General features: G+C 43.8%; 1 protein-coding gene across 1 annotated transcript in view; it reads left to right on the top strand.

Annotated features, from left to right (window-relative positions):
• The window catches only part of PRKCQ (protein kinase C theta), a 40,705-nt gene that overhangs the window by 936 nt on the left and 17,977 nt on the right, over window positions 1-21,792 (top strand). The window contains exons 3-13 of the mRNA XM_027903533.1: window positions 556-681; window positions 6,423-6,622; window positions 8,542-8,602; window positions 10,780-10,942; window positions 11,524-11,555; window positions 11,651-11,736; window positions 12,826-12,955; window positions 13,600-13,709; window positions 13,862-13,985; window positions 15,575-15,750; window positions 18,698-18,871. Coding sequence (XP_027759334.1) covers window positions 564-681; window positions 6,423-6,622; window positions 8,542-8,602; window positions 10,780-10,942; window positions 11,524-11,555; window positions 11,651-11,736; window positions 12,826-12,955; window positions 13,600-13,709; window positions 13,862-13,985; window positions 15,575-15,750; window positions 18,698-18,871 — 1,374 coding nt within the window. The 5' untranslated portion in view covers window positions 556-563. The remainder of the gene's footprint in view (window positions 1-555; window positions 682-6,422; window positions 6,623-8,541; window positions 8,603-10,779; window positions 10,943-11,523; window positions 11,556-11,650; window positions 11,737-12,825; window positions 12,956-13,599; window positions 13,710-13,861; window positions 13,986-15,574; window positions 15,751-18,697; window positions 18,872-21,792) is intronic.

Here is a 21,792-nt window from a genome sequence, read left to right as displayed (position 1 = left end):
TCTCTCTTTACAGCTTCACTTATGAATAGGGGTCAGCACCCAGGCAGTTGAATGCCCGAGATCCTTTCCATACTGTATATAAATAGCACCCAGCTATTTCACGGTCTCATATTCATCTTGCAGGCTTCCAGCACCCTTGTATTCCCAAAACCCTTCCTATTCCCACAGCATTCGGGTTCTTGAACGTGTGACTCAACCTGAATTGCACCAGGGGTCATCCCAGCCAGGCAAGCTCTGATTTGGCTCCTGAGCGTTCTTGTTCTCATTCCTGACGGTTGGTGTCGAGTCATGAGCGCTCAGAGCTGCTCCTGTGGGTTTTCCAGCCCCGGGATGAGCTCAGCTCCGCAGTTAAGCCGACGGCTGAGTTACGTTACCTTGCGCACGTTAAAGCCAGTCCCTCGCCTTGCTGGGCACTGCAGGAAGCCAGAGAGTCTCCAGCTCATGGATAACTGACGGCCAACATCCCCCTGCCCAGCGGAGATAAGAGGCTGGTTAAAAACCAAGGGAATTTTTAGACTGTCTCCCAAGCGTCACCTGTCTTTTTGTTCGACACAGGGCTTGTCATGTCTCCCTTCCTGCGCATTGGTTTGTCCAACTATGACAGTGGCCCTTACCTGCCATCCCAGGGGGAGGTGATTAACCCTTACTGTGCTGTGATGGTGAAAGAAGCCGTGGAGTCGGGTAAGTGGGGAAGTGTTAAATATGCATGTGAGCTTCTACAAATCATGTGGGTGCCTCTCTGTGTCATTTCTGGTGTGTAGGAAGCATGTTGGCAAAACACAGAGTGAACCGTAAAATAGTTTGGCTCGGAAGAGACTTAAAAGATCCTCTAGTTCCAACCCTCTGCCAACCCCCCTTTATATGGGTTTGTGAAGCCCACCCCTCCTTGTAAGGGTTTGTGAAGTCCTTTTTGTGTCTCAGCACAACACAGGTTTGGTTTTGGAGTGGTCTGCAAGGCGATTCGATTTTAAGCTGATGCGAAACAAATCTATGTCTACAGTTTGGGGTTATTATCAACCACATTGCAAGTCCCAGCATGTGACAGAGCAGATGAGCTGAGCTGTATTCGGTTTCACTTTTCCGTAATCAGTTGTTGGTTTGTCAGAGGGGCTCCAGAGAGATGAAATCTGAGTGTCCTAAAATATCCTGGCAGGGTCATCCACGCTTATCATATTTTTCTGGAAAACTCACAGGTCCAGACACTTCCATAATTTAAAAAAAAAAAAAAAAAAAAAGGCATTTGAACAGTCTGGCCTTTGCAGAGGGTTAATTTCTCTGTGTAATTGCTGTGCTGTGTGAAAGGTTTGAAAGTGAAACCTCACGCAAAGCAGTTTTCTCTGTTTGGATGTAGGGATTGTTTCACACTTTTCCTGATGGGCCAACACTAATGAGTCCTAATAAGGGAAATATTTCTCATATTCTTATGAATGAAAATAGCCCCAGTGACAGGATGAAAAGTTCTTCAGTTGTGTTTTTGAAGAATCATGAGCAGCAAGACCTTCAGTGTTGGGGAATTCCCTAACACTGGTTGTTATCTTAAATCTTTGATAAAGTCGTAATTTAACTGCTGTGATTCTTTAAAAAAATTAAATCCGCTCAGAAATCCCTTTTTATTGAGAATGCCTATGACTCTAATCCCCAGAAGACGTTAAAGTAGTTTAAAAAAAAAAATTTTAGAATTTTAAAACAATTCAGTATTTCAATGGGATTGTTTTTTTTAAAGAGTGAGCATTTATCACATTGAACTTTTTGGGGGCTTAAATGTTATTTTAAATGATTATGTAAGATGTGATGACTGGTAAATTCTAAAGCAAAGAAAATACTACATGACAAGATATCCTTAACATCTCAGTTTTAACTAAAAATATGTCCTATACTTCAGCTCTATGCAGGATTTGGCTGTTTGCTTTATAATGAGGCCTTTGAAATCCATAACTCAAACTGAAGTCTGTGTCAGTTCAAAAGTGAATAAAATCAATTTGGTCAGAACAGACCTATATTTATTTGTCTCACATAGAGCTGAAAGTGTTTTCTGTTGTGTGAAAAACACAAAAATACTTACTAAGGGATATTATTTTTGTTCTCCTAAGAGTCAATAATCACAATTATTATAATAATTATAGGTATTATGATTATTATAACAATTCCTCTACCAGCAAGTAATAAAAAAGTATGTTTGGGGGAACTTTCCTCCATTAGGGAGGACTGAATAGAGGAAAAATGACGTTCTGCTATTAGAAGATTTCTGTTTGCTGGGGTGTAATTTCATCTAGTGATTGCTCAGAACATGATGGGGCAGCCAGAGGGACTCCTCATCACATCGATGTCAGCAGGAACCTCCTGGGACTGATTGACCTCAGATCCCCTCTGAGGGTGGGTTGAACCCCCGTGGGAGGTCTTAATCTTCAGCTGAGGGAGGGTGTTTAAATGTGTAGTTGGTGAACTTTACCTTCAGATGACTAAGAAAAGACGAGGCCACCGTGGGATTCGTCCGCCCTATAATTCCAGCCTTCGGTGAGGATACTGATGCCTGAGCAATTCAATCACCAGCAAATTACGGTTCAGGGGAATAAACAGGGATTTCTGTGGAGGGATTCATCTCAGCTTGAGGAACGCATCCACAGTGAGTGTGATGAATCACACCCTGGAAAAGCCCGGTGCTCTGTGCTGACTGGGCAGTCAACACAGGGGTACACGTCTGACATTCAGAGAGCTAAGCCTGACTCTAAATCCCAGAAATGCTCTCAGCACGAGCATCCCGAGGAGCTGTCATGCTCAAACAGGCTTGGAGAAGGCAAAAGGTCTCCAGACAAACACAGGCTGAATATATTTGAAGTCGAATCACAGGGGTCTTTCCCAACCTTAATAATTCTAAGATCATCAAGTCGAACCATTAAGCCAACACTGCCAGTTCCATCACTAATCGATGTCTTAGCCCTGCTTTCACAAAGCACTTGCTACTCAGTAATAATGGGATTAAAAACAAATTGGTTCCTTGATATGCAAATTTTGGCTAAGATTTTGTCATGACCGAGGAGTAGGAGCGGATCAGCTGCACAGCTGGTAAGAGATGCAAACCATCCTGACCACCAGCCTTGTGCTCTGACACTTGGACTTTAGGATATCTTCAGGGTAAGTGATTGCTGAGCAGGGCAAGATGTGCCTAAACCCAGAGCTGAACCTAGGATTGATCCAAGTCTCAAATCTTTCAAGCTCTGTGCTGGAGCCAGTTTGGACGATGGATCTGCTCTGAGTTTTCCAGTGTCCTGTTATGGATCAGATATATACATATATGCATATACATGTTATATATACCATGTCTGATGTTAGGAGGAAAGTCTTTACTGTAAGGGGGGCCCTGCCCAGAGAAGCTGTGGCTGCCCCATCCCTGGAAGTGTTCAAGGCCAGGTTGGATGGGACTCTGAATAACCCAGGATAGTGGAAGTTGTCCCTGCCCACAGCAGGGAAGTGGAACAAGATGATCTTTAAGGTCCCTTCCAACCCAAACAACTCTGTGACTGGGGTTTTTTTTGTTTGCTTGTTTGTTTGCAAACAGAACTGTGGTAGATGATAAATGTGTTCAGTTTCCAAAAACAGTGAGTTTGACTTTGGGTTCACGCCAAAGGCTGTGCCTTGTCGACCAGCCATGATGAAAAAGTCACTGGGACAGAGGTCTCCAGGGTTTTGTGAGTAATGCACATTATCTGTGGACTCAGGGGTGTCACAACAAGGCCACCCTAAAGAGTTTCAGAAGCTCAGGAAAGATCTTGGACATCCTTTTTGTTTTGTTTTGTTTTTCCATTTGCTTATTTTATAAAAGGGACCCTGGTATTTTATGATGTAATCTTTAAAAAAAATTCCCAAACCGTTACAACAATTTATTACTAATGACAAAACTTTTCAGAGATCATATGAGCCTCTGAGGTATAAAAAAAAATCTGCCCTTTAAAAGTGGCTTCTGCCTTCACGAGCCACCTGGCCTGGTGCCATTTCACCACCTGCCTTGGTGACATTTGCTTCATGAGGGATCCTGCTCCGTGTTTGAACTCAGCAAGCCTCCAGGAAAAGCGCTCCCAACTACAGTGGAAGCTGCTCCCCGGGAAAGAACAGTTGCTATTTTATTTTTCAGGAACCCAGGGTTAGATTAATCCCTGGCAGAATTCCACAGCCGTCAGCGGGGATGCACCAGGGGTGACTGTCTGATCCCATATATCGGGGCAGTTCATCCACATTCCAGGGTTTGTTTATTTAAGCCTGGTGTTCTGGAGTGCAGAGCAAACGAAAGCACTTGTTTTGCAAGTGCTGTGTTTCACATCTGTGGTTTTTCACTGATGTAGCAAAGAAATAACTGTCCTTACTAAGACTTCTGTTCTCCGGGGTGCTGGGAAGTTTATGTCTCATTTTTATCTCTGATTTTTTGTGTGTGTGCTTTTGTTGAAAGAGTGTGTTGAAGATGTATTTGCAAGCTTGATGTGAATGAATTAAGCCTGCAGACAACGAGCTCAGTATGACCGCCTCAATCTGCTTATGTGAAAGGTCAACCCCACTAAACTGAGAGTTGGATTCACCTTAGATTGAGGTGCTCTAAGCTTTGGGGAAATTGAATTTCTGCCTAAAATTTAGCTGCACAGCTGCTCATCACACCAGGCAGGACAAGGCTGAGAAGTGGTTTTATGCTACAGGAATAATCTGGGGATCAGATCAGTTCTCCCCAGGGAAGTAGTGGAGTCACCATCCTTGAAAGTGTTCAAAAAACGAATAGATGTGGAAATTGGTGATATGGCTTAGTGGGCAGGGTGATATTTGGTTGAAAGTTGGACTTGGTGATCTTGGAAGTCTTTTCCAACCTCGGTGATCCTGTGATCTCAGCTCAGTTTGCGATGCAGTGCTGATGGTCAGAGCCCAACGCAGCTTAAATCAAGTTTATGTGATGGAAGTGAGTGTAAAACTACAGGTGTTGGGTCATGGGGTGAAATTTCAGCAAGTCAGTGCTGATTGCAGGATCCTGCAGGCCTTTCCTCAGGAAGCTACATCTCAACCTAAATCTATCTACTGAGTGTAGTTTATGCAGAAGCTCTGGCAGCCGTTTCTCCAGAGTACAGGGTGCCCAAGGGAGATTTTTGTTATAATCTCACAGCCCTGATATTTGCTCTTTCCCCAGTAAACAGCCTCTCATTTCCTGCAGTGAATATTACACAATCATGAATTTATTCTTCTTCTCTCCTGCTTTCAGTAACTTTGGAGCTTGTTTACCCGTTTTAATCTCTCCTAAAGATGTGGTAAAAGCCTCTGAAATCCTGGAGTTCCTGCCTGGGTAAATCAAAGCTGAGCAGAGGGAAGAAAACTGAATTAGTCCTCTCATCTAGGGAAAAATTTTCTCTAACACATGTCACTTTCCAGGCTATCAGCTGCATGCTCTTTTCCAGCTGGTGGGATGAGGGAAAGCCTGGGATTACTGGAAATAGGAGCAGGGTCTTTGGCAGACAGGAGTCGCAGGCCTGCTGCTCACACAACTGCTTTTTAATCTCTTGTTTCTCCAGGTTCAGCATTTGATGGGTTGACAATTTTCAGAGGGTAACTGTGGTACAGAATTTACCTTGAGTAAGTTTCCAAGACTTTTACAGGGCTGTAGGAAACAAAACTGGCTCTATAAGACAAATAAATCCAGCTGAGACTTTTCAGAGAGAAATAACTAGAGAGAACTCTCTGCAAGCCTCAGAGACAACATTTTTACATGTCACCACTTTAAGATGCTGTGAAAGACGAGGAATTAAGGCATGAGGAAAAGTTTGCTTGGTTGGGAAACTCTGCATCCCTTTGGAGGGGCTGCAGGTCAGAAAGACAGTTCGTGTATTAATATCCCTTAGTTAGCTACTGACTGGACATGTGCTCCAGCTGAACCTTAATCCTGAAGTGCACCCAGCTTTGGGGGATTAAAGTAAACCTGTCTCATTTTACATTGGGATAGATGATCCACATAGCTGGTTATCCATGATGAGATTCACGTAATTAGAAGTGGGTATTTATGGTGTTAGAGCCTACATAATTGGTCTACTCAATAGATGGAGTCAAGGGCAGAAGTTACCTCTTCTAAGGTTTGTACTTGGACAAATAAACTGCCCTCAGTCCATTGATTTATATTGATTATATTCACTGGCTCTGAGTGAAGTCAGTGTTCAGACAGCCCAGATATAGGCATACACGTGGTAGACATATAAATTTAAGTGGGATTAATCCCATTCTAAGATTCACTTCACATAGAAACCTCCTAGCACAGCCTAACGTGGTCCATCACACACCCTGCCAGGAGAGAGACTTTAAAGTGGGTAAATAACACAGACCTGTTTCACGGGCTGCAGAGTGGTGGCCTTATAGCAGATGAGAAGCAGGTCCAGTCAGTCCAAACCGCTTCTTCTTGGCAGAGAATGGCCAAGTGTACGTGCAGAAGAAGCCCACCATGTACCCACCCTGGAACAGCACCTTTGATGCCCACATCAACAACGGCAGGGTCATGCACATCGTTGTCAAGGACAAAAGCGCCGAGATGGTTTCGGAGACCACGGTGGAGCTCAAGGTGCTGGCAGAGAGGTGCAAGAAGAGCAATGGGAAGACAGAGATATGGGTGAGCATCATTATCTTCCCTTGCAGGATGCAATGGGGAGCTGCTGCAGGGTAGGGGAATGCCCTGTGTCCGTGCCAGGCTGTGACTGTCACCGGCAGGGGCAGCAGGAACTGGCTGCCATCCAAGGAATGATGTTTTGAATCTGCTTGGGTGTGACTTGAGGGAAAGACCTGTCAGAAAAGGAGAGCGTGGCACATTTATATCACCTGCTGCTGCTGTGTTGAAACATACCCTGTGCCAGTGAGGATTCTGGTTCAAGTGAGCCATGGCCACATATTAATCTCTGCTGAAGAAACCCACTGGGAACAAATGGTGATATGAGTGGCTAAACATGAGTTATTTTATGTTCTCTGGGGAAGCAGCTTCAAAAATTTAATCTGATGTCAGGAGACTGATTCACAGCTGCCTGACTTCAGAGTTATGTCAGAGGAACTCATTTAAAATCACTGGAGTCAGAGTGGAGTAAACTTGAAGTAACAGATTTCATAAGGGTCCTAAATAAAAGGGTGTGCTCTCCTCTAGTCCAGGCAACAAAGTTCTTGGTAGTAGTATTTGAAGTGTAATATCCAGTAGTTATGAGTAACAATGAACTGGAAAGACATTTTGAGAGGAACTGATACAGTGGAATTTTTTTTGTTTGCTTTATTTCTCATGCCATTTCTCAGGCAAAGCTGCTTGGGTTAAGCAGATAGTAGCAAAGTCAAAAAACCTTACCTAATAAACAAGATTTGGTAGAGATTTTTGCATTTGGATCTGGTTCAGTGCCCCAACCCTGGCAGTGTTCAAGGCCAGGTTGTATAAGGCCTTGAGGAACCTAGTCTAGTGGGAGGTGTCCCTGCCCGTGGCAGGGGGAGATGGGACTAGATGATCTTTATGGTCCACTCCAACCCCTTAACATTCTCTGTTTTAATGCATAACTTTGAAGGAATTTTGATACTTAGGGATGGAATTGAAAACTAAAAGCTCAGCATGACTCCAACCCCACTAGCCTGGTGAGGGAGAGAAGGGGCATATAGGCTGGGGTACTGAGCTGAAGTGTATTTGGGAGACCCTGGTTCTGTTGTGTCCCAGCCTGGTGGCATCTCCTCAGATCTCTCCACTTACTCCCTGATACAAGTTACACTCTGGGAAAGGTCATCCCAGGTATCTCATCCTCCAAGGGTCGTGAGGAGAGACAATATAATTCTTCTCACTTTTCTGTGCAAGGGTACTGTTTGATCTGGAGGTTAGAGAGGTGACCCTGCTCGGGCTGTGCTGGAGGTTGGGTGGGGAAGGCACTGCTGTGGCTCTCAGGCCGAAGAAATCTATGAATTTAGGTCCTGTTATAACCTAGGCAAGTGGATTCAGATTTCCAAAGGCACCAATAGATGAAGATTCAGGTGGGTGGGAATTTTCAGGTGTAGTGGAAAGGTCAAAAAATGTGTCTGAGTAAGCTGGTAGCACCCCTCACATTGACTGCAGTGAAGTTAGACCTGGAGAACTAAGTGTCTAAAAGCTTTCAGAATCACCCCTCTGAAGTTGGCTGGGTTTTGTGAACTTTCTCCCACTTTCCCCTTGCAGGATCCATAGGGAACATAAATATCTATCTGTAGATAGAGCTGGTCCTGATCTGGTGTCTAAAAATCTGCCTTCACCTTCTGTTGGTTTAGTCACATTTAATTCTTCTATCATGATGCTCTTAATGTTTAATTAGAGGTGATCTACCCTACTCTCTCCAACCCTGGATAGGAGCAACCCTAAAATTAGTATTCATTGGTATTCATCAGTTCCCATTGGGAAAAGGAGATAGCTTGAAGTCATCTGAAAGGATGAAGTCATCTTGAAATTATTGCTGTCTTGAAGTCATCCGAAACAATTTTTCCTTCTTTGAATGACTGTTTCATTGTCTTTTTTTCTTGTTTTTCACTTATCTCAACCAGCTAGAACTGAAACCTCAAGGGCGAATGCTGATGAATGCAAGATACTTCCTGGAAATAAGTGGCAAGTGATTTTGTTTATTAATTGATAGCTCTGTTTCCTGGTCTGTGGGTCAGACGTGGTGCCTTCACTAAAAGCAGTGCCTATGTTATTAGTCATAAGAACTAACATAACTGTTTGAATTGAAAACTCCAGAAAAGCAATTTTTACTGTGTGATGGGGATGAACACTGACTGTTCTGTGTTTTACAAGGCAGATTTTTGGCTGTTTTACCACTAAAATCATAGATTTTCCCATTATGCTAAGCAAGACAGAATAGAAACATAACAAGCTGGTTCCCTCTCAAATAATTCTACTTTATGTACTACAAGGAAGATATTGAGGGGCTGGAGCATGTCCAAAGAAGGGAACGGAGTTGGGGAAGGGTCTGGAGCACAAATCTGGTGAGAAATGGCTGAGGAAGCTGGTGGTGGGGTTGCCTGGAGAAGAGGAAGCTCAGGGGAGATCTTCTTGCTCTCTACAACTCCCTGACAGGAGGCTGTAGCCAGGTGGGGATCAGGCTCTTCTCACAGGTAACAAGCAATACGACAAGAGGAGATGGACTCAGGTTGGTCCAGTGGGGGGTTTAGATTGGATATTAGGGAAAATTTCTTCACTGAAGGGTTGTCAAGCCCTGGCACAGGCTGCCCAGGGCAGTGAGGGAGTCACCATCCCTGGAGGCATTTAAAAGAGATGTAGCTGTGGCCTTTGGGGACAAGGTTTAGTGGTGGCCTTGACAGTGCTGGATTAATGGTATAACTTGATGATCTTAAAGGTCTTTTCAAACCTGAATAATCCTATGATTCTATACATGTGAGATGTGCCACTGTGCCATGATATGCATTATAGTGCAATGAGAAGGCTGGGATGGAATTTACAGCTGACTGTAAGAAGTAACAAGAACCTGAGTGTTCTTGTTAGCAGAGCTTTGAAGTCCAAGAGCAATCCAGGTGAAGAGGAAAAGAACCTAGAGAGTGATTCATCTGATCAAATGCAGGTTTCTGCTGCAAGATGAACCGAGCATTTCACTGGGCTCCATTGCTTGCTCCAACTAGACCTCCAGGGATGTGTCAGCAGCTTAGTGACCCTGGATAGGGGACACACAGTCATGTACAGGTCTTCACTGGAACCAAATCCCACCTGCAGATTTTGATGTACAAGTGAAATGCATTTTGCTTCCTTGAAGAAAATAGGTTGAATCTAAACGCTTATTCTTCCGTTTTTGTTGCCAAAATTCTCGTACCCTCGGGGTGAAGCTGTGAGGTGTAGATATCTGGAACGATAAAAAATATATGCTGATGTTTTCTTAACCATTCCTACCTTTGATGACTGTTATTGCCTCCTTGTTTTTTATAAGATGTCAGAGAGGCCAAAGCACAGAAAATCTAAGTTGTGTTTGTGTTACAAATAGCAAGATCAGCATCAGATCACAGAGGGGACCAGTTCCCCCGTATTACCAGTGTAATTTGCTGCACAATGTGTGAGTGGAACAAAACAGAGGTTGAGAATGAGATCCTGTGTGCCTTTGTAGACACAAGCACACATATAAGCACATATGTGAAGTCAGAACTGGTTTGTTTGTTTGCTGTTCTGAGAAGCTTAAAGGTGAACTGTGAATAATGGACATGGGCACAGCAAACAGCAAAGAAAATGCTGGCATGGGAAAATAACAAAAAAAAAAAAAAATGTCTTAGGAACTTACATTTGTGCTTATGCACACACACATACGTGATTACATAAGGGATTCATTTAAATATCCACATACATGGATATATATTGGTGTATATATATATACACACATGTGGGTTTGTGTGCATATATAAATAATTAATTATTTTAATGTAACTGCATCTTTTTTATGGCATGGTTCTTTCATTCCAAGTTAGAATTTTCTGTTTGAATTATCTCTTATTGGGAAATTTCTGGTCTGCATTTCAAAAGCAACGTTATGAATATTCAAGGGAGCTCAGAATCCCAAGTTTAAAGTAATTTTAGTGTAGGAATGGTAGATAAAAAAAATTACCAAAAAAACCCATCCAAACAAGCCTTATGCAGGTTTCATAAAATGATATTTCTTTAAGTGTTCATTCCCATGAGTGAATCATCAGCTTCAGTCACTTAGTATGTTGGCAGCTGCATGTTCTCAAGGCACCTGATCAGGACAAGGTACCCTAATAAATCTTCTGCTTCCTCTCCCCCAGATGCAAAGGACCTGGCTGACTGTGAGACTGAAGGTTTCTTCTCCTTACACCAGCGCAGGGGAGCCATCAAACAGGCCAAAATCCATAACGTCAAGTGTCACGAGTTCACGGCCACCTTCTTTCCACAACCCACCTTCTGCTCTGTCTGTCACGAGTTTGTGTGGTAAATGAAAATAGAGCTGTGCTTTTTCTCTTGTAACCCCAGAGATGAGTTCTTGGGTCATTGTAACCATTATGAACATGGCTTAGTGTCGGACTTGGCACATCTGGGTTACTGGTTGGACCCGATGATCCGAAACGTCCTTTCCAACCTAAAAGATTCCATGATTCTCTGATGAATATCTGCTCCTGCTGTCAGACCCTTGACAGTGTAGTTATTGCATCATTTCAAGGATGTGGTTCACAGTTGTAATCCCAACTGTGAAAATTCCCTTCATTTTTTTTTATTTTATTATTTAAAAATCTTTTGGGGTTTGACCAAATGTGCAGACATTTCTCATCAGTCCAGTTTGCTGTTTGGGTATTGTGAAATTCAGAATGTGAATATGTGCTGGAAAGGCTGTGAAAACCACGGAGAATAACTCCACCATTAGATTGAATGAAGGTAGTGAAATTAAATAAGCTCTAAAAAGACTGATAAAAAGCAAAGTGATGTTATTGTCTTCCTTTCATTAATATTACTCTCCTTTCTTCTGCTGAGGCTTTCAGACAACTCAGAATTAACCACTCCTCTGTTTATTTCAGGGGTCTGAATAAACAAGGCTATCAATGCAGACGTAAGAAATTTTTTTTTATTTTCTTATTATCATTATTTCCTAATCTTTTATTAAGGAATTCCTTTAATAACACCATGACACACTTGCTGTTGCAGAGTGTAATGCTGCCATTCATAAGAAGTGCATTGATAAAGTAATAGCCAAGTGTACAGGATCAGCAGTCAATAGCAGAGAAACAATGGTATGTATTATTATTGATATTATTAATGTTATTATTAATATTATTGTTGTTGTCATTTATTATTTATTATTAGGCTGCTTTTAAAAACCTGAGTGTCATTCAGATGTCTCTATAAAACAACTTCTGAAAAAGCAAAAGGTCCTACTGAAACTAAAAGCTGTGTGATCTGATCTGTGCCCTTTGCTTTTTACATTCCCAGTGGTTTCACCACCTCCTGCTTATGATTTACTCAAATGCAGCTGCTGACTAAGGCAGTTGCTGAATCAGAACTGATGTTTTTCTAATGTACGTAAAGTACAACTCAGAGGGAAGTCATGGACATGAAGTGGGGATTCACTGGAGAAAAATCTTCACTATCAGATGTCAGGCAGGACACCACTCTGAATCTTCGGATTTGTACTCAAACTTCCCATTCTGTGTTATCTGAGATTTCCAAGCAGTCAGTGGAAGACCTATTTCCATTACTATTTGCTTTATTTTTCTCATATCAGTTTATTCTAAACTTTACTTTTTGGTAGGCAAAATCAGAGCTTAAACTCTTGACAGGACAATTCCCTTTTCCTTGTGTCCTACAACTTCTCTTTACTCTCAGTCACACCCCGGTTTCTCTTTTCTCCTGCAGTTGTTAGAGATGAGATTCCTCTCACTTGTCTTCTGACATCTCCAGGGTAGATGCATCCAACATTGTCATCACCTTTCACTCCCTATGTACTAAAAGAAGAAAAACAGGCTCTTCCAAGAAGTGCTTCATGACAACAAACATAGACATTCATTTCAGGATGAGATTAATCATTTTTAGACATACCAGTGTTTTTCCACTAAGCGTTAGGGGAGTATGAGTGCCTAGATGAGAATCAAGCAGTTCTCTGGTCAGATAAATCAAGCCCAGGGATGAAATTACCCAGTTCCCTAATTAATAATTGAATTGCATATGTTACTATATATCAAAATTTGGCTTTGTGTGCCTAAATTTTGGTCACAGACAGTTTCTTCTTGATGAAGGATAAAAAGGCTGTGGCGCAAGTTTGGTTTTCCTCTCGGAGCTGAGGTGGAGAGGGGTGAATAGCCAACATGGTTTTTCTCTTGCAGTTCCACAAAGAGAGGTTCAAGATTGACATGCCTCACCGCTTCAAAGTCTACAACTACAAGAGCCCAACTTTCTGTGAGCACTGTGGGACGCTCCTCTGGGGCCTTGCGCGGCAAGGACTGAAGTGTGACGGTGAGTGCCTGGGGTGTGTGTGGCACGAGCTGAGCATCTCAAGGGGGTCATTGGCTTTAGAGTGTTGCAATCTGAAAAGCCAAATCTCATTTATCACCCTTCGCTGCAAAACCTGCATGAGGTGGCACCCAGGGTGGTGAAGGAGTGGCCTACAGGGCTGTCCTTCAAGGAGGATCATTCTTCAAGGAGCATGCCAGCTGTCCATATAAAGAAAGAACTGTTCTAAAGGTCAAGGATTCACTTTCCAAAGAGACAAAGAACATCAAAGAACACTATTGATCTTCCAGAATCATCCCTAATATGAACTATGTTCTACCTCCAATACCAGACAGACCTAAGACACTTCACTATCTTCATAATCCTATACCAGTGGGGAGATCCTGTTCTGTGATTACAGTTTATCTCTGAGCTGTAAAGTTTTGGTAGCCTGTACCTGCAAAGGCTGATGGATGTGGATATACAACCTTTTGCCAGAAGAGGATGTAAAAATATCTCTATAGAGAAGCAAAAAATTACCTGAGTGCCATCTCACGAGACATTTGAGCTTTTTAAGTGGCTGTTCACTGCCCTTGGCCAGCAGCGCATGTTCCTGCCCAACCCTTTACAGCCTTTGTTTTCCTGACTCCTCTTGTTGTTTCTTTCAGCATGTGGCATGAATGTCCATCACAAGTGCCAGACAAAAGTAGCAAATCTTTGTGGAGTTAACCAGAAGCTAATGGCTGAAGCTCTGGCAATGATAGAGAGTACCCAGCAGGTAAATCATTTGAGCCTTGAGATGCTCTTCTCATAAGCAAAGACCTTTTCTAGATCTTGGCTTTTCTGGGTTGCAGTCAAGAAGCAACAGTGTTTTTAAGCTCAGAATATGACATTTGGCTCAAAAGCCGTTTGCTGTTTCCTGTACTCCAGGCTCGCTGTCAGCGTGACACTGAGCAGATCTCCAGGGATGGACCTCTGGAAATTGGCTTCCCAGTGCCAGTGAAGGACGTAACACCACTGCAGGCAGTGCCAGCATCTACAACAGGGAAAAAAGGTAATTCCTCCTAGTGATATGGAGCAACGCCTCTGTTAATGTTTTAGTTGATACATGGTTAGTTGGAGGTGACAAGGAAGGGGAATTTATTAGCCATTGAATCTTTCATACTTCTCTCCAGCCTAGAGCAAGACCACAGAATCAGAGAATATGCTGAGTTGAAAGGGATCCATCAGGATCATTGAGTCCACCTCCTGGTCCTGCACAGAACCATCCCCAAGAGTCACACCATGTGCCTGAGATTATCATCCAAATGCTCCTTGAGCTCTGCCAGGCTTGATGCTGTGACCGCTGCCCTGGGGAGCCTATTCAGTGCCCAACCACCCTCTGGGTGAAGAACCTTTGTCTAATATGTAACCTCTGCCCTTTCTGATCCCAGGATATCAACAGCTTACCAGCCACATCACCTGGGCATGGCAGATACCCAGGATCCCAATCTGGTTCTTTCTCTGCAAACATGCACTTTCCCCATGTCATCCCGACCTCTGGTGACCCCAACCACCACTCCTTCAGCTAACACCTAAACACTCTTCCTGACCAGGTGTTCAAGCACATCTCATACCTCCACTGGCAATAATGTAATAATGTGCTTATTCCCTGCTTGGGACTCACAGAATTTTAAAATCAGAGAACTTCACGTAGAAACTGAGCTATAAACAGGAGGTTTGGAGTCCTTCTGATCACCGTGGCCGATTTTCTTTCTGATTTCATAGTTTTGGGTGGAGGTTGACTTCCAGTAGCTTTGAGAACCACTGACAGATTCTCACTTCTCTCACCCAGGAGCTGATATAGGTGTCATAGCCCTCTGTGTACAAGAACAGATGCTTAGGAGAGTAAGTGAGATAGCGTGTCCTTTAGCCCCCAAGGGGAAATAAATTACGTCCACATCTGTGCTTAGTTTCTTTCTTTTCTGCAAGTAGAATGGTTATGCTGATGTGAATCAGTAAAGCCCCAGATGGCTTCACATCTGTTTGACATGTGGACCTGTTTGTCTGCTGAGCAGAGTTCTTGCTGTTCAGCATTTTAGAACAGCGAAGGGATAAATCCAGTGAGGGACAGAATCTCTTACAAATTCATGTACGTCCAAGTGAACGAATGATTGAAAAAAACTCTGAGCAGTTCCACTCCAGGACAGCTGGAATGCTTGAGCTGGAATGCTTCCCATCCAGACCAGGGAACCAGTACCCAGTACGAAAATGCCGTCCCATTTTTTCATCTGGCTTTGCCAAGGGTTTTGAACAGAACTTGAAAAAATAGGATCACATCAAAATGGCAACCAGCAAGAAGGACCAGAGAAGGCAGGTGACCAGAAATGAAGGGTTTGGGCATGTTTTGCTGCCCTTAAACAAACTGACAGATGAAGAAATTTGTAAAGTAACAAACCCTGAAGGAGATGGAATTCCACTGGAGTAAAATTTCCTCTGGAGAGAAAGCAGTGTGGGAGCAGAGTCAATGTACATAGATCTGACCACCACATTTCTATTTGTTTGAAATACCCTTTTAAACCTGTAAGAACAATACCTGTAAGTGTTCTGGGGATTTTTGCACAGTTCCAGGGGTTTATTTCTATGCTTTGGTGTGTGTTGCAGAACCACAAGGCATCTCCTGGGAGACTCCGGTGGAGGGCACAATGAAAGGGGAGGCTCTAATAGAGACAGACTTGGGAGAACAGTCCCAGGAGCAGCAAGAGCACCAAGTGCAGCTAAAACTGACCATTGAAGATTTTGTTCTGCACAAGATGCTGGGGAAGGGCAGTTTTGGCAAGGTAAGCCAAAGGGGACTGAGACACCACTGCATATGTTTGAATGATGCTTTTCATAGCATGAAATAGCTCGAGGTTTGAAGGCCACTCAGGAAAAAAAATTTAGAGTCACAGATATCATTTAGGTTGAGAAAGACCTCGAAGATCATCAAGTCCAACCAAGCCCACCACTGAACCAGGTTCCCAAATGCCACATCTGCATGTCTTTTAAATACTTCCAGAGATGGTGACTCCACCACTCCTGTCAGGGAGTTGTAGAGAGCGAGATGGTCCCCCCTGAGCCTCCTCTGTTCCAGGCTGAGCCCCCCCAGCTCCCTCAGCCACTCCTGGTGTTCCAAGTCCTTCCCCAGCTCCATTCCATTCTCTGGACAAACTCCAGCACCTCAGTGTCTTTCTAGTGAGGAGTCCAAAACTGTACCCAGGATTAGAGGTGAGGCCTCACCAGTGGCCAGAACAGGTCACTGCTGGCCACGCTGTTGCTGATAAACCTTCAAGCCTTCAAAGAATCCTTGCTCTGGCATATCTGAATCTTGTACTCTGTCTTCTCTTCGCTCAAGACAAAGGTCTTCTCTCTGTCCCATTAGTTAGTGTCCCATGATTGGCCATGACAGGAGGGGAACTCCCCAAGTAAATCTGCAGCTTCCCCTTCTCTGTGGGCTAATGGGTCCTGTGCATCCACAGAAAGCTGGTGGGAAAGATCTCCGTGCTGCAGCTGCTTCTGCCAGCTTGGTGAGCAATCTCAGAGGGAGGTTTCCACCTCCTCTCAGCATTAGCTGAGAAGTTGAGTGTGGATTCCCTCTCATCTCCAGAGCAGCAGGTCCCCAGCTGGGAACAATAACTGCTCTTTCCCAGCTCCGATCTGTGCTGGAGCGTGAAGCAATTTTTGCAACAGCCAAGAATTTGTGCTTTGGAAACAAGAACCACCTGTTTTCAGCAGATTCATTAATCTTGATGAGTTATGGACTGCTCCTCCTCCTCCTTGCAGATATCCCCTGGAAGGGGACTCACGTTATTCAGTGCCAGCACAAAGCTGCAAAAAGCAGTTTCAGAGGAACTCATTATTGTATTTTCACAGCCAGTGAGGAGAAGGAGTATCATTATGTATCACATTGCTCACATCCCACATCTTTCCAAGGTTGAAACTGTGCTTTAAACAAAGAGCTGCTTTTTGCCTGCTAAGTGATCTGGAGCAATTCCTGCAGCCAGTTCTTAAACCGGTAAAATATTTCCTGTGTTGGCTTTTCATACTTGAAATTTGTAGACACATTTGGGCTGGAAGGGATGTTAGAGGCCATCTAGTTCCAACCCCCCTGCCATGGTCAGGGACACTTTCCACTACAAGGTGTCATGTCTACAGTTTGCATGGGAACCAGAGCTGAGGCATCTCAGAGCTAAGCCTGAATACCCCAAACCCCACAGCCCAGACTAACTTGGACTTGAGAGAATAGAAGTCGTAGAAACATTTTTTTTGGAAGGATGGGACCTCTGGAGGTCCTCTAATTCAAACCACTGCTCCAGACAGGTCTAGTGAGATGAGGCTGATCAGATGTTTGTCTAATCAATTTTGAATACCTCCACTGAAGCAGATTCTGTACCTTGTTTTAGCCCTCATGCTAACTTGGATTCTCCAAGCCTGTAAGCATCTGTGTCTCTCTGAAGTGCACCATGTGGGTGTGCAGAGGATGGGCTATTTCATGCCTTTCTGCAACAAAACTCGCCCACAAGTTTCCTGTGTAGGTGTCGCTCCCGGTGCCCTCATTTGCTTGGAGCGAGATTCACTTCCCCATAGAGGGGACAGGGTGTGAAGATCTCAGTGCCTGGGCGGTCTCCCCAGCTCTGCATGGACCAGGGAGGTTGAGGACCAGATCCACGGCCTCTGCATGAGGTCCAGCATTGCCTACCTGCCCCTTGGAAGTCACAGCACACGTCACAACTGCGGCGTGTTCCCCAGTTTCCCCACGGGAGCAGTGCCCTGCACAAAAACGAGGGTAAAAAAGGTGCCTGCAGCATCAGCACTATTAGCATTTCTGGTCATTCACTGCACAGACAGAGGGAGGCTCTAGGCTCTACTCTCTGTCTGGTGCTACAAAGTGAAATGCAGCAGTAGCCAAAAGGGTAAATAAAACTTTTGTCAGGGCTAAAAACATGTCTGAGCTTACTCAGTAAATAGTGGCTGGTAGAGAACTTCAAAGACCTCTTTGATGAATCTTACATATTTATTTAGTCTATGGAAACAGTGTTGACAGGCTGTGAGTGTGAAGATCAGGACTGGCACTGCCTTCCAAGGGAGACTTATTTGCTCTGTGGTCTCTAGAAAACCCTTCGCTGCTGCTCCATGTCTCATTTTCACTGCCTACAAAAATAGATGGAGGTTGCAACTCCTCCAGAATGTATTTTCCCATTCTTAGAGAACTCCTGCAGAAGCGTGGGGGACCCAACCTGTTTGTTCAGACCTGCTCACTGGGAGAAAGGGGAGAAAGCCACATTTGATATAGTTCAGTCTAACCACTAGTGGACATTAGTTTCCACCTGCTGAGGATCTGGTGAAGGGCATTTGCATTTCAAATGGTGACAAAGCAATACTCTGTGTTTTGTTATTTGAAGCCAGAAAACAGGAAATGTGCATCTCAGGAGCATTTGCATGAGGATGGTTTCTGTTATCAGAAGTAGCTCTCTGATATGTCCTGCCCATACAGGCATGTAGGACCCTGCTTTTGTAATCACCAAGGACTTCTCATCCTTCCCCAGGGCTCAACTTCTCAAAACTGTTCCGGGTGTGGGGAACAAACTTAAAGTCAACAAATCTTAGTGGTAGAATTGGGCCTTAAACATCAGTTTTTTAAGGTCTACCCTGGTGAATTCCCCGGAGCTCATCTCTCATCCTCAGATGGTTGTGCTGCCTGCTCTGAGAGGAGAAATCACTCCTGCTGAGCAGCTGTTTCCGCCCTAGGTGTTCCTCGCCGAGCTGAAGAGCACAGACCAGTATTTTGCAGTGAAGGCCCTGAAGAAGGACGTGGTGCTGATGGATGATGATGTCGAATGTACGATGGTGGAGAAGAGAGTCCTCTCCTTGGCTTGGGAACACCCATTCCTGACTCACGTCTTCTGTACGTTCCAGACCAAGGTAAGACAGGACTCTGTCACCTTCCTCTGTGAGCTGAGGGTGCTTTACTGCAGTGCAGATACCTGGTGAAGGGCTTAGGTCTGCTAACTCAAGAAACCCTGGTTGTGGAGAATAAACACGCTGTCATTCACTTTCTTGCTCCCAGTTACTGTTAAATTTCATCAGACACTGGTGATGACAACTGCAGTTCAGAGGGGCAGCACAAAGCATCACCTGAGAACCTGCTTAGGACTCCAAACCAAAACTGAAGTGGCATTTAAGTAATGTGTATATCTTCATGGCTCTACAGGCCAACAAACCACCCACTGATTAGCTTTCCAGAGCTTTTCTAGCAGCCACAAGCAATCACCTTAACACCAAAGCATACATGAGGCACAGAAAGAAATGATGGAATTTTGAGAGGTTGTCTTGTCAAACCATTCCTGAAAGATGACTGATGTCTCTCAGATCAATTTCAGAGCAGTGCCACATGGCTGCCTGTCCAGGGTTTTGTTAAGATGTTCCCAGTCCCTTCTCAGCCCCAGGATTCTCCCAGTCCCTGCTCAGCCCTGGGATTTAGTGGCCAAATCACTTCTCTTTGTGAGGTCAGGACCTGCTTCGCAAGAGGCTTCCTGCTTCTGCAGGGTGAGGAGAAAAAAATATAACCTCTGCAGGGCATTCCAGTCTTCTGTGGGATGTGGCACCTGTTTAAAGACAGATTAATTTTATAACAGGGAATGTCTGGGAACTGCTGTAGGGGATGGGACACTGAGCTCAGGCGTTAATGTTTAACCCCTTTGGGACTGACAGGATGGTATGTCCTGGGAATGGATCCTTGCCTGGTAAGGAAAGGAATTAGTTCCCTGTTTGGAGGTGCTAGATTTCAGAGGAAAATATAAATGACACAACTCAAAATGCAAAGAAAATCAAGATTTAATTGAAGAGATGAAATATTCACAACAGCCACAGCTCTGTGAGGGAGCATCTATTCTATCCATCTCATTCCAAACCCTTATTCCATTCTAAGGTTATGTAATCTCTCCATCTTGCCCTCAAGTTCACAGACAGAGAAGCTGGAATGTGGCTGCCCAGGCCAAAGCTGCTCTGGGCTGTGAGTGATTTTTACCTCATGTTTTTCTCCTGACTTTTGCAAGCCAAGCAGCAATTACTCAGTGTTTGAGAGTCACCCAGAGCAGGAAGGCTGGGGCAAGCCATGAATGGGCTTTCACGGCCCAAAGGACAGCATGGCTCAGTCAGAATATCTTTTATAGCAATTATTTTAAAATCAGGGAAGCATAGAGATGCTTCAGGTACTGAGTGCCCCAGCAGACGACAGTAAAAACAGAATATTCCTACACTGAAACAAGGACCTTGGGAGTCCACATGTCTCCAGAGGGGAAAAAAATATAATATAAAAATATTAAATATGTATATATATAATTATAAAAATATAAAATATAATCTGCGGACAGTTCTCTGAACTCTGGGATAAGTTTCAGTGAGGTAATCAGTGAATGCTCAAACATATAAAGCTTGACAGCCCTTCAGACAGACTTTAGTAGGCATCTAATACTCCTCTTTGTTCCTGCAGAGACTGAATGATCAGTGCTTTCAAAACTCAGAATACTTGTCTTGTTTTGCTACATGAGAACAAATGCAAGCCCAGGGTGGTTGGGATTTTTTTCCCAATCTCTTTTGAATCCGACTGTTTTATTTTACTGCTGTCATCTTTGTGTCCAGATATTCAGCTGACATAATTATATGGTGTGAATTTCAACAGTAAGCTCAGGGAGCTACTCTGTTGTATTAGATTTAAAGGGATGCTGTGATGTTAAAGAGGAGGAAAAAGATGTTTATAATTCTATGAAATTCCAAAATTAGTAATGCCAAAACAGTGATTGGCATCCCAGTGCTTATGTTTTCTTCTTCTTTTTTGCATCTCACTGATCTTCTGCAATAAAAATAGGCTTTCTCTTTTTGAAAGTCACTTTTATTTCTAACTGTTTCTTTACTTCATTGACCAAGTTTTATTAGCACTCTTTACCTAAATGCAAATTAAATCTTGCAGCATTTTGACTTGTAGCATGAAATAGCAACAAAGGCTATTTCAAACCCAAAAGAGAAGTAATCTTTATTGCAATTGTACGGCGAATAATACAGAAACATTTATTTTCTGCTTTACTGGTGTATTATATCTTTTCAAAGTCCTGGTGATGAGCCATTTTCACATGCTTAGCACTGACTTTAAAAGCTCTTACATTGGCAGGAAGGAGAAATGGATTGTAAACAGGGAGTGTGGTCCTAATTTAAAAATTCTTAGGCTCTGAAGCGTTTTCTATGAGTATCTTCAGGAGATACCTCATTCAAATGTCTCCTCAGGGGAGACTGCAATTCCTGCAAAATTTTTCCAAGTGCAGTTTGAGTTTTCTTCTCTCTCTGACCTGCTGCTGAGGCACAGGGCTGAATGTTCTGACCTGCATCAGAGTGTGTGGTTTGGCACATCTGTGTTTCACACCTGCTGGATGTTCAGCTCCACTGCCTGATTGTGCCACAGACCTTCTGAACAGCCCTGGATCAGTCAGGCCCCCGTGCCCTTCCCAGGCAACGCAGGATCCTCTCTGACCACAGCACAAACTAAATAAGGTGTGCTGGCCACAAAACAAGGTGTCCTGGGAGGTCAGACAAGATGTCTTTCTAGCCAGCATCCTAATTTTGTCATTGATGAGGGAGGAAGGATGAAAAATAGAGTACAGGGCATCACAGTAATTTTTTTCCTTGTATAAACCATCCTTTTCCCACGTGCAAACCATCCCAAACCTTGGTGTGCAGCCACGTGGGAGACACAGTCCTGAAGCTACAAGGTCCATAGATCTTCTTCAGGTTTTTTGGGGGGAGGATACATCAGTTTGGAAACATCTGTCCATCCTCCTAATATCTGGAGT

Source organism: Empidonax traillii, unplaced genomic scaffold, assembly GCF_003031625.1.
Source record: "Empidonax traillii isolate 1590-97213 ecotype Southwest subspecies unplaced genomic scaffold, ASM303162v1 scaffold980:size574330, whole genome shotgun sequence".
NCBI lineage: Eukaryota > Metazoa > Chordata > Aves > Passeriformes > Tyrannidae > Empidonax > Empidonax traillii.
This window is presented reverse-complemented; position numbering and strand designations above follow the sequence as displayed.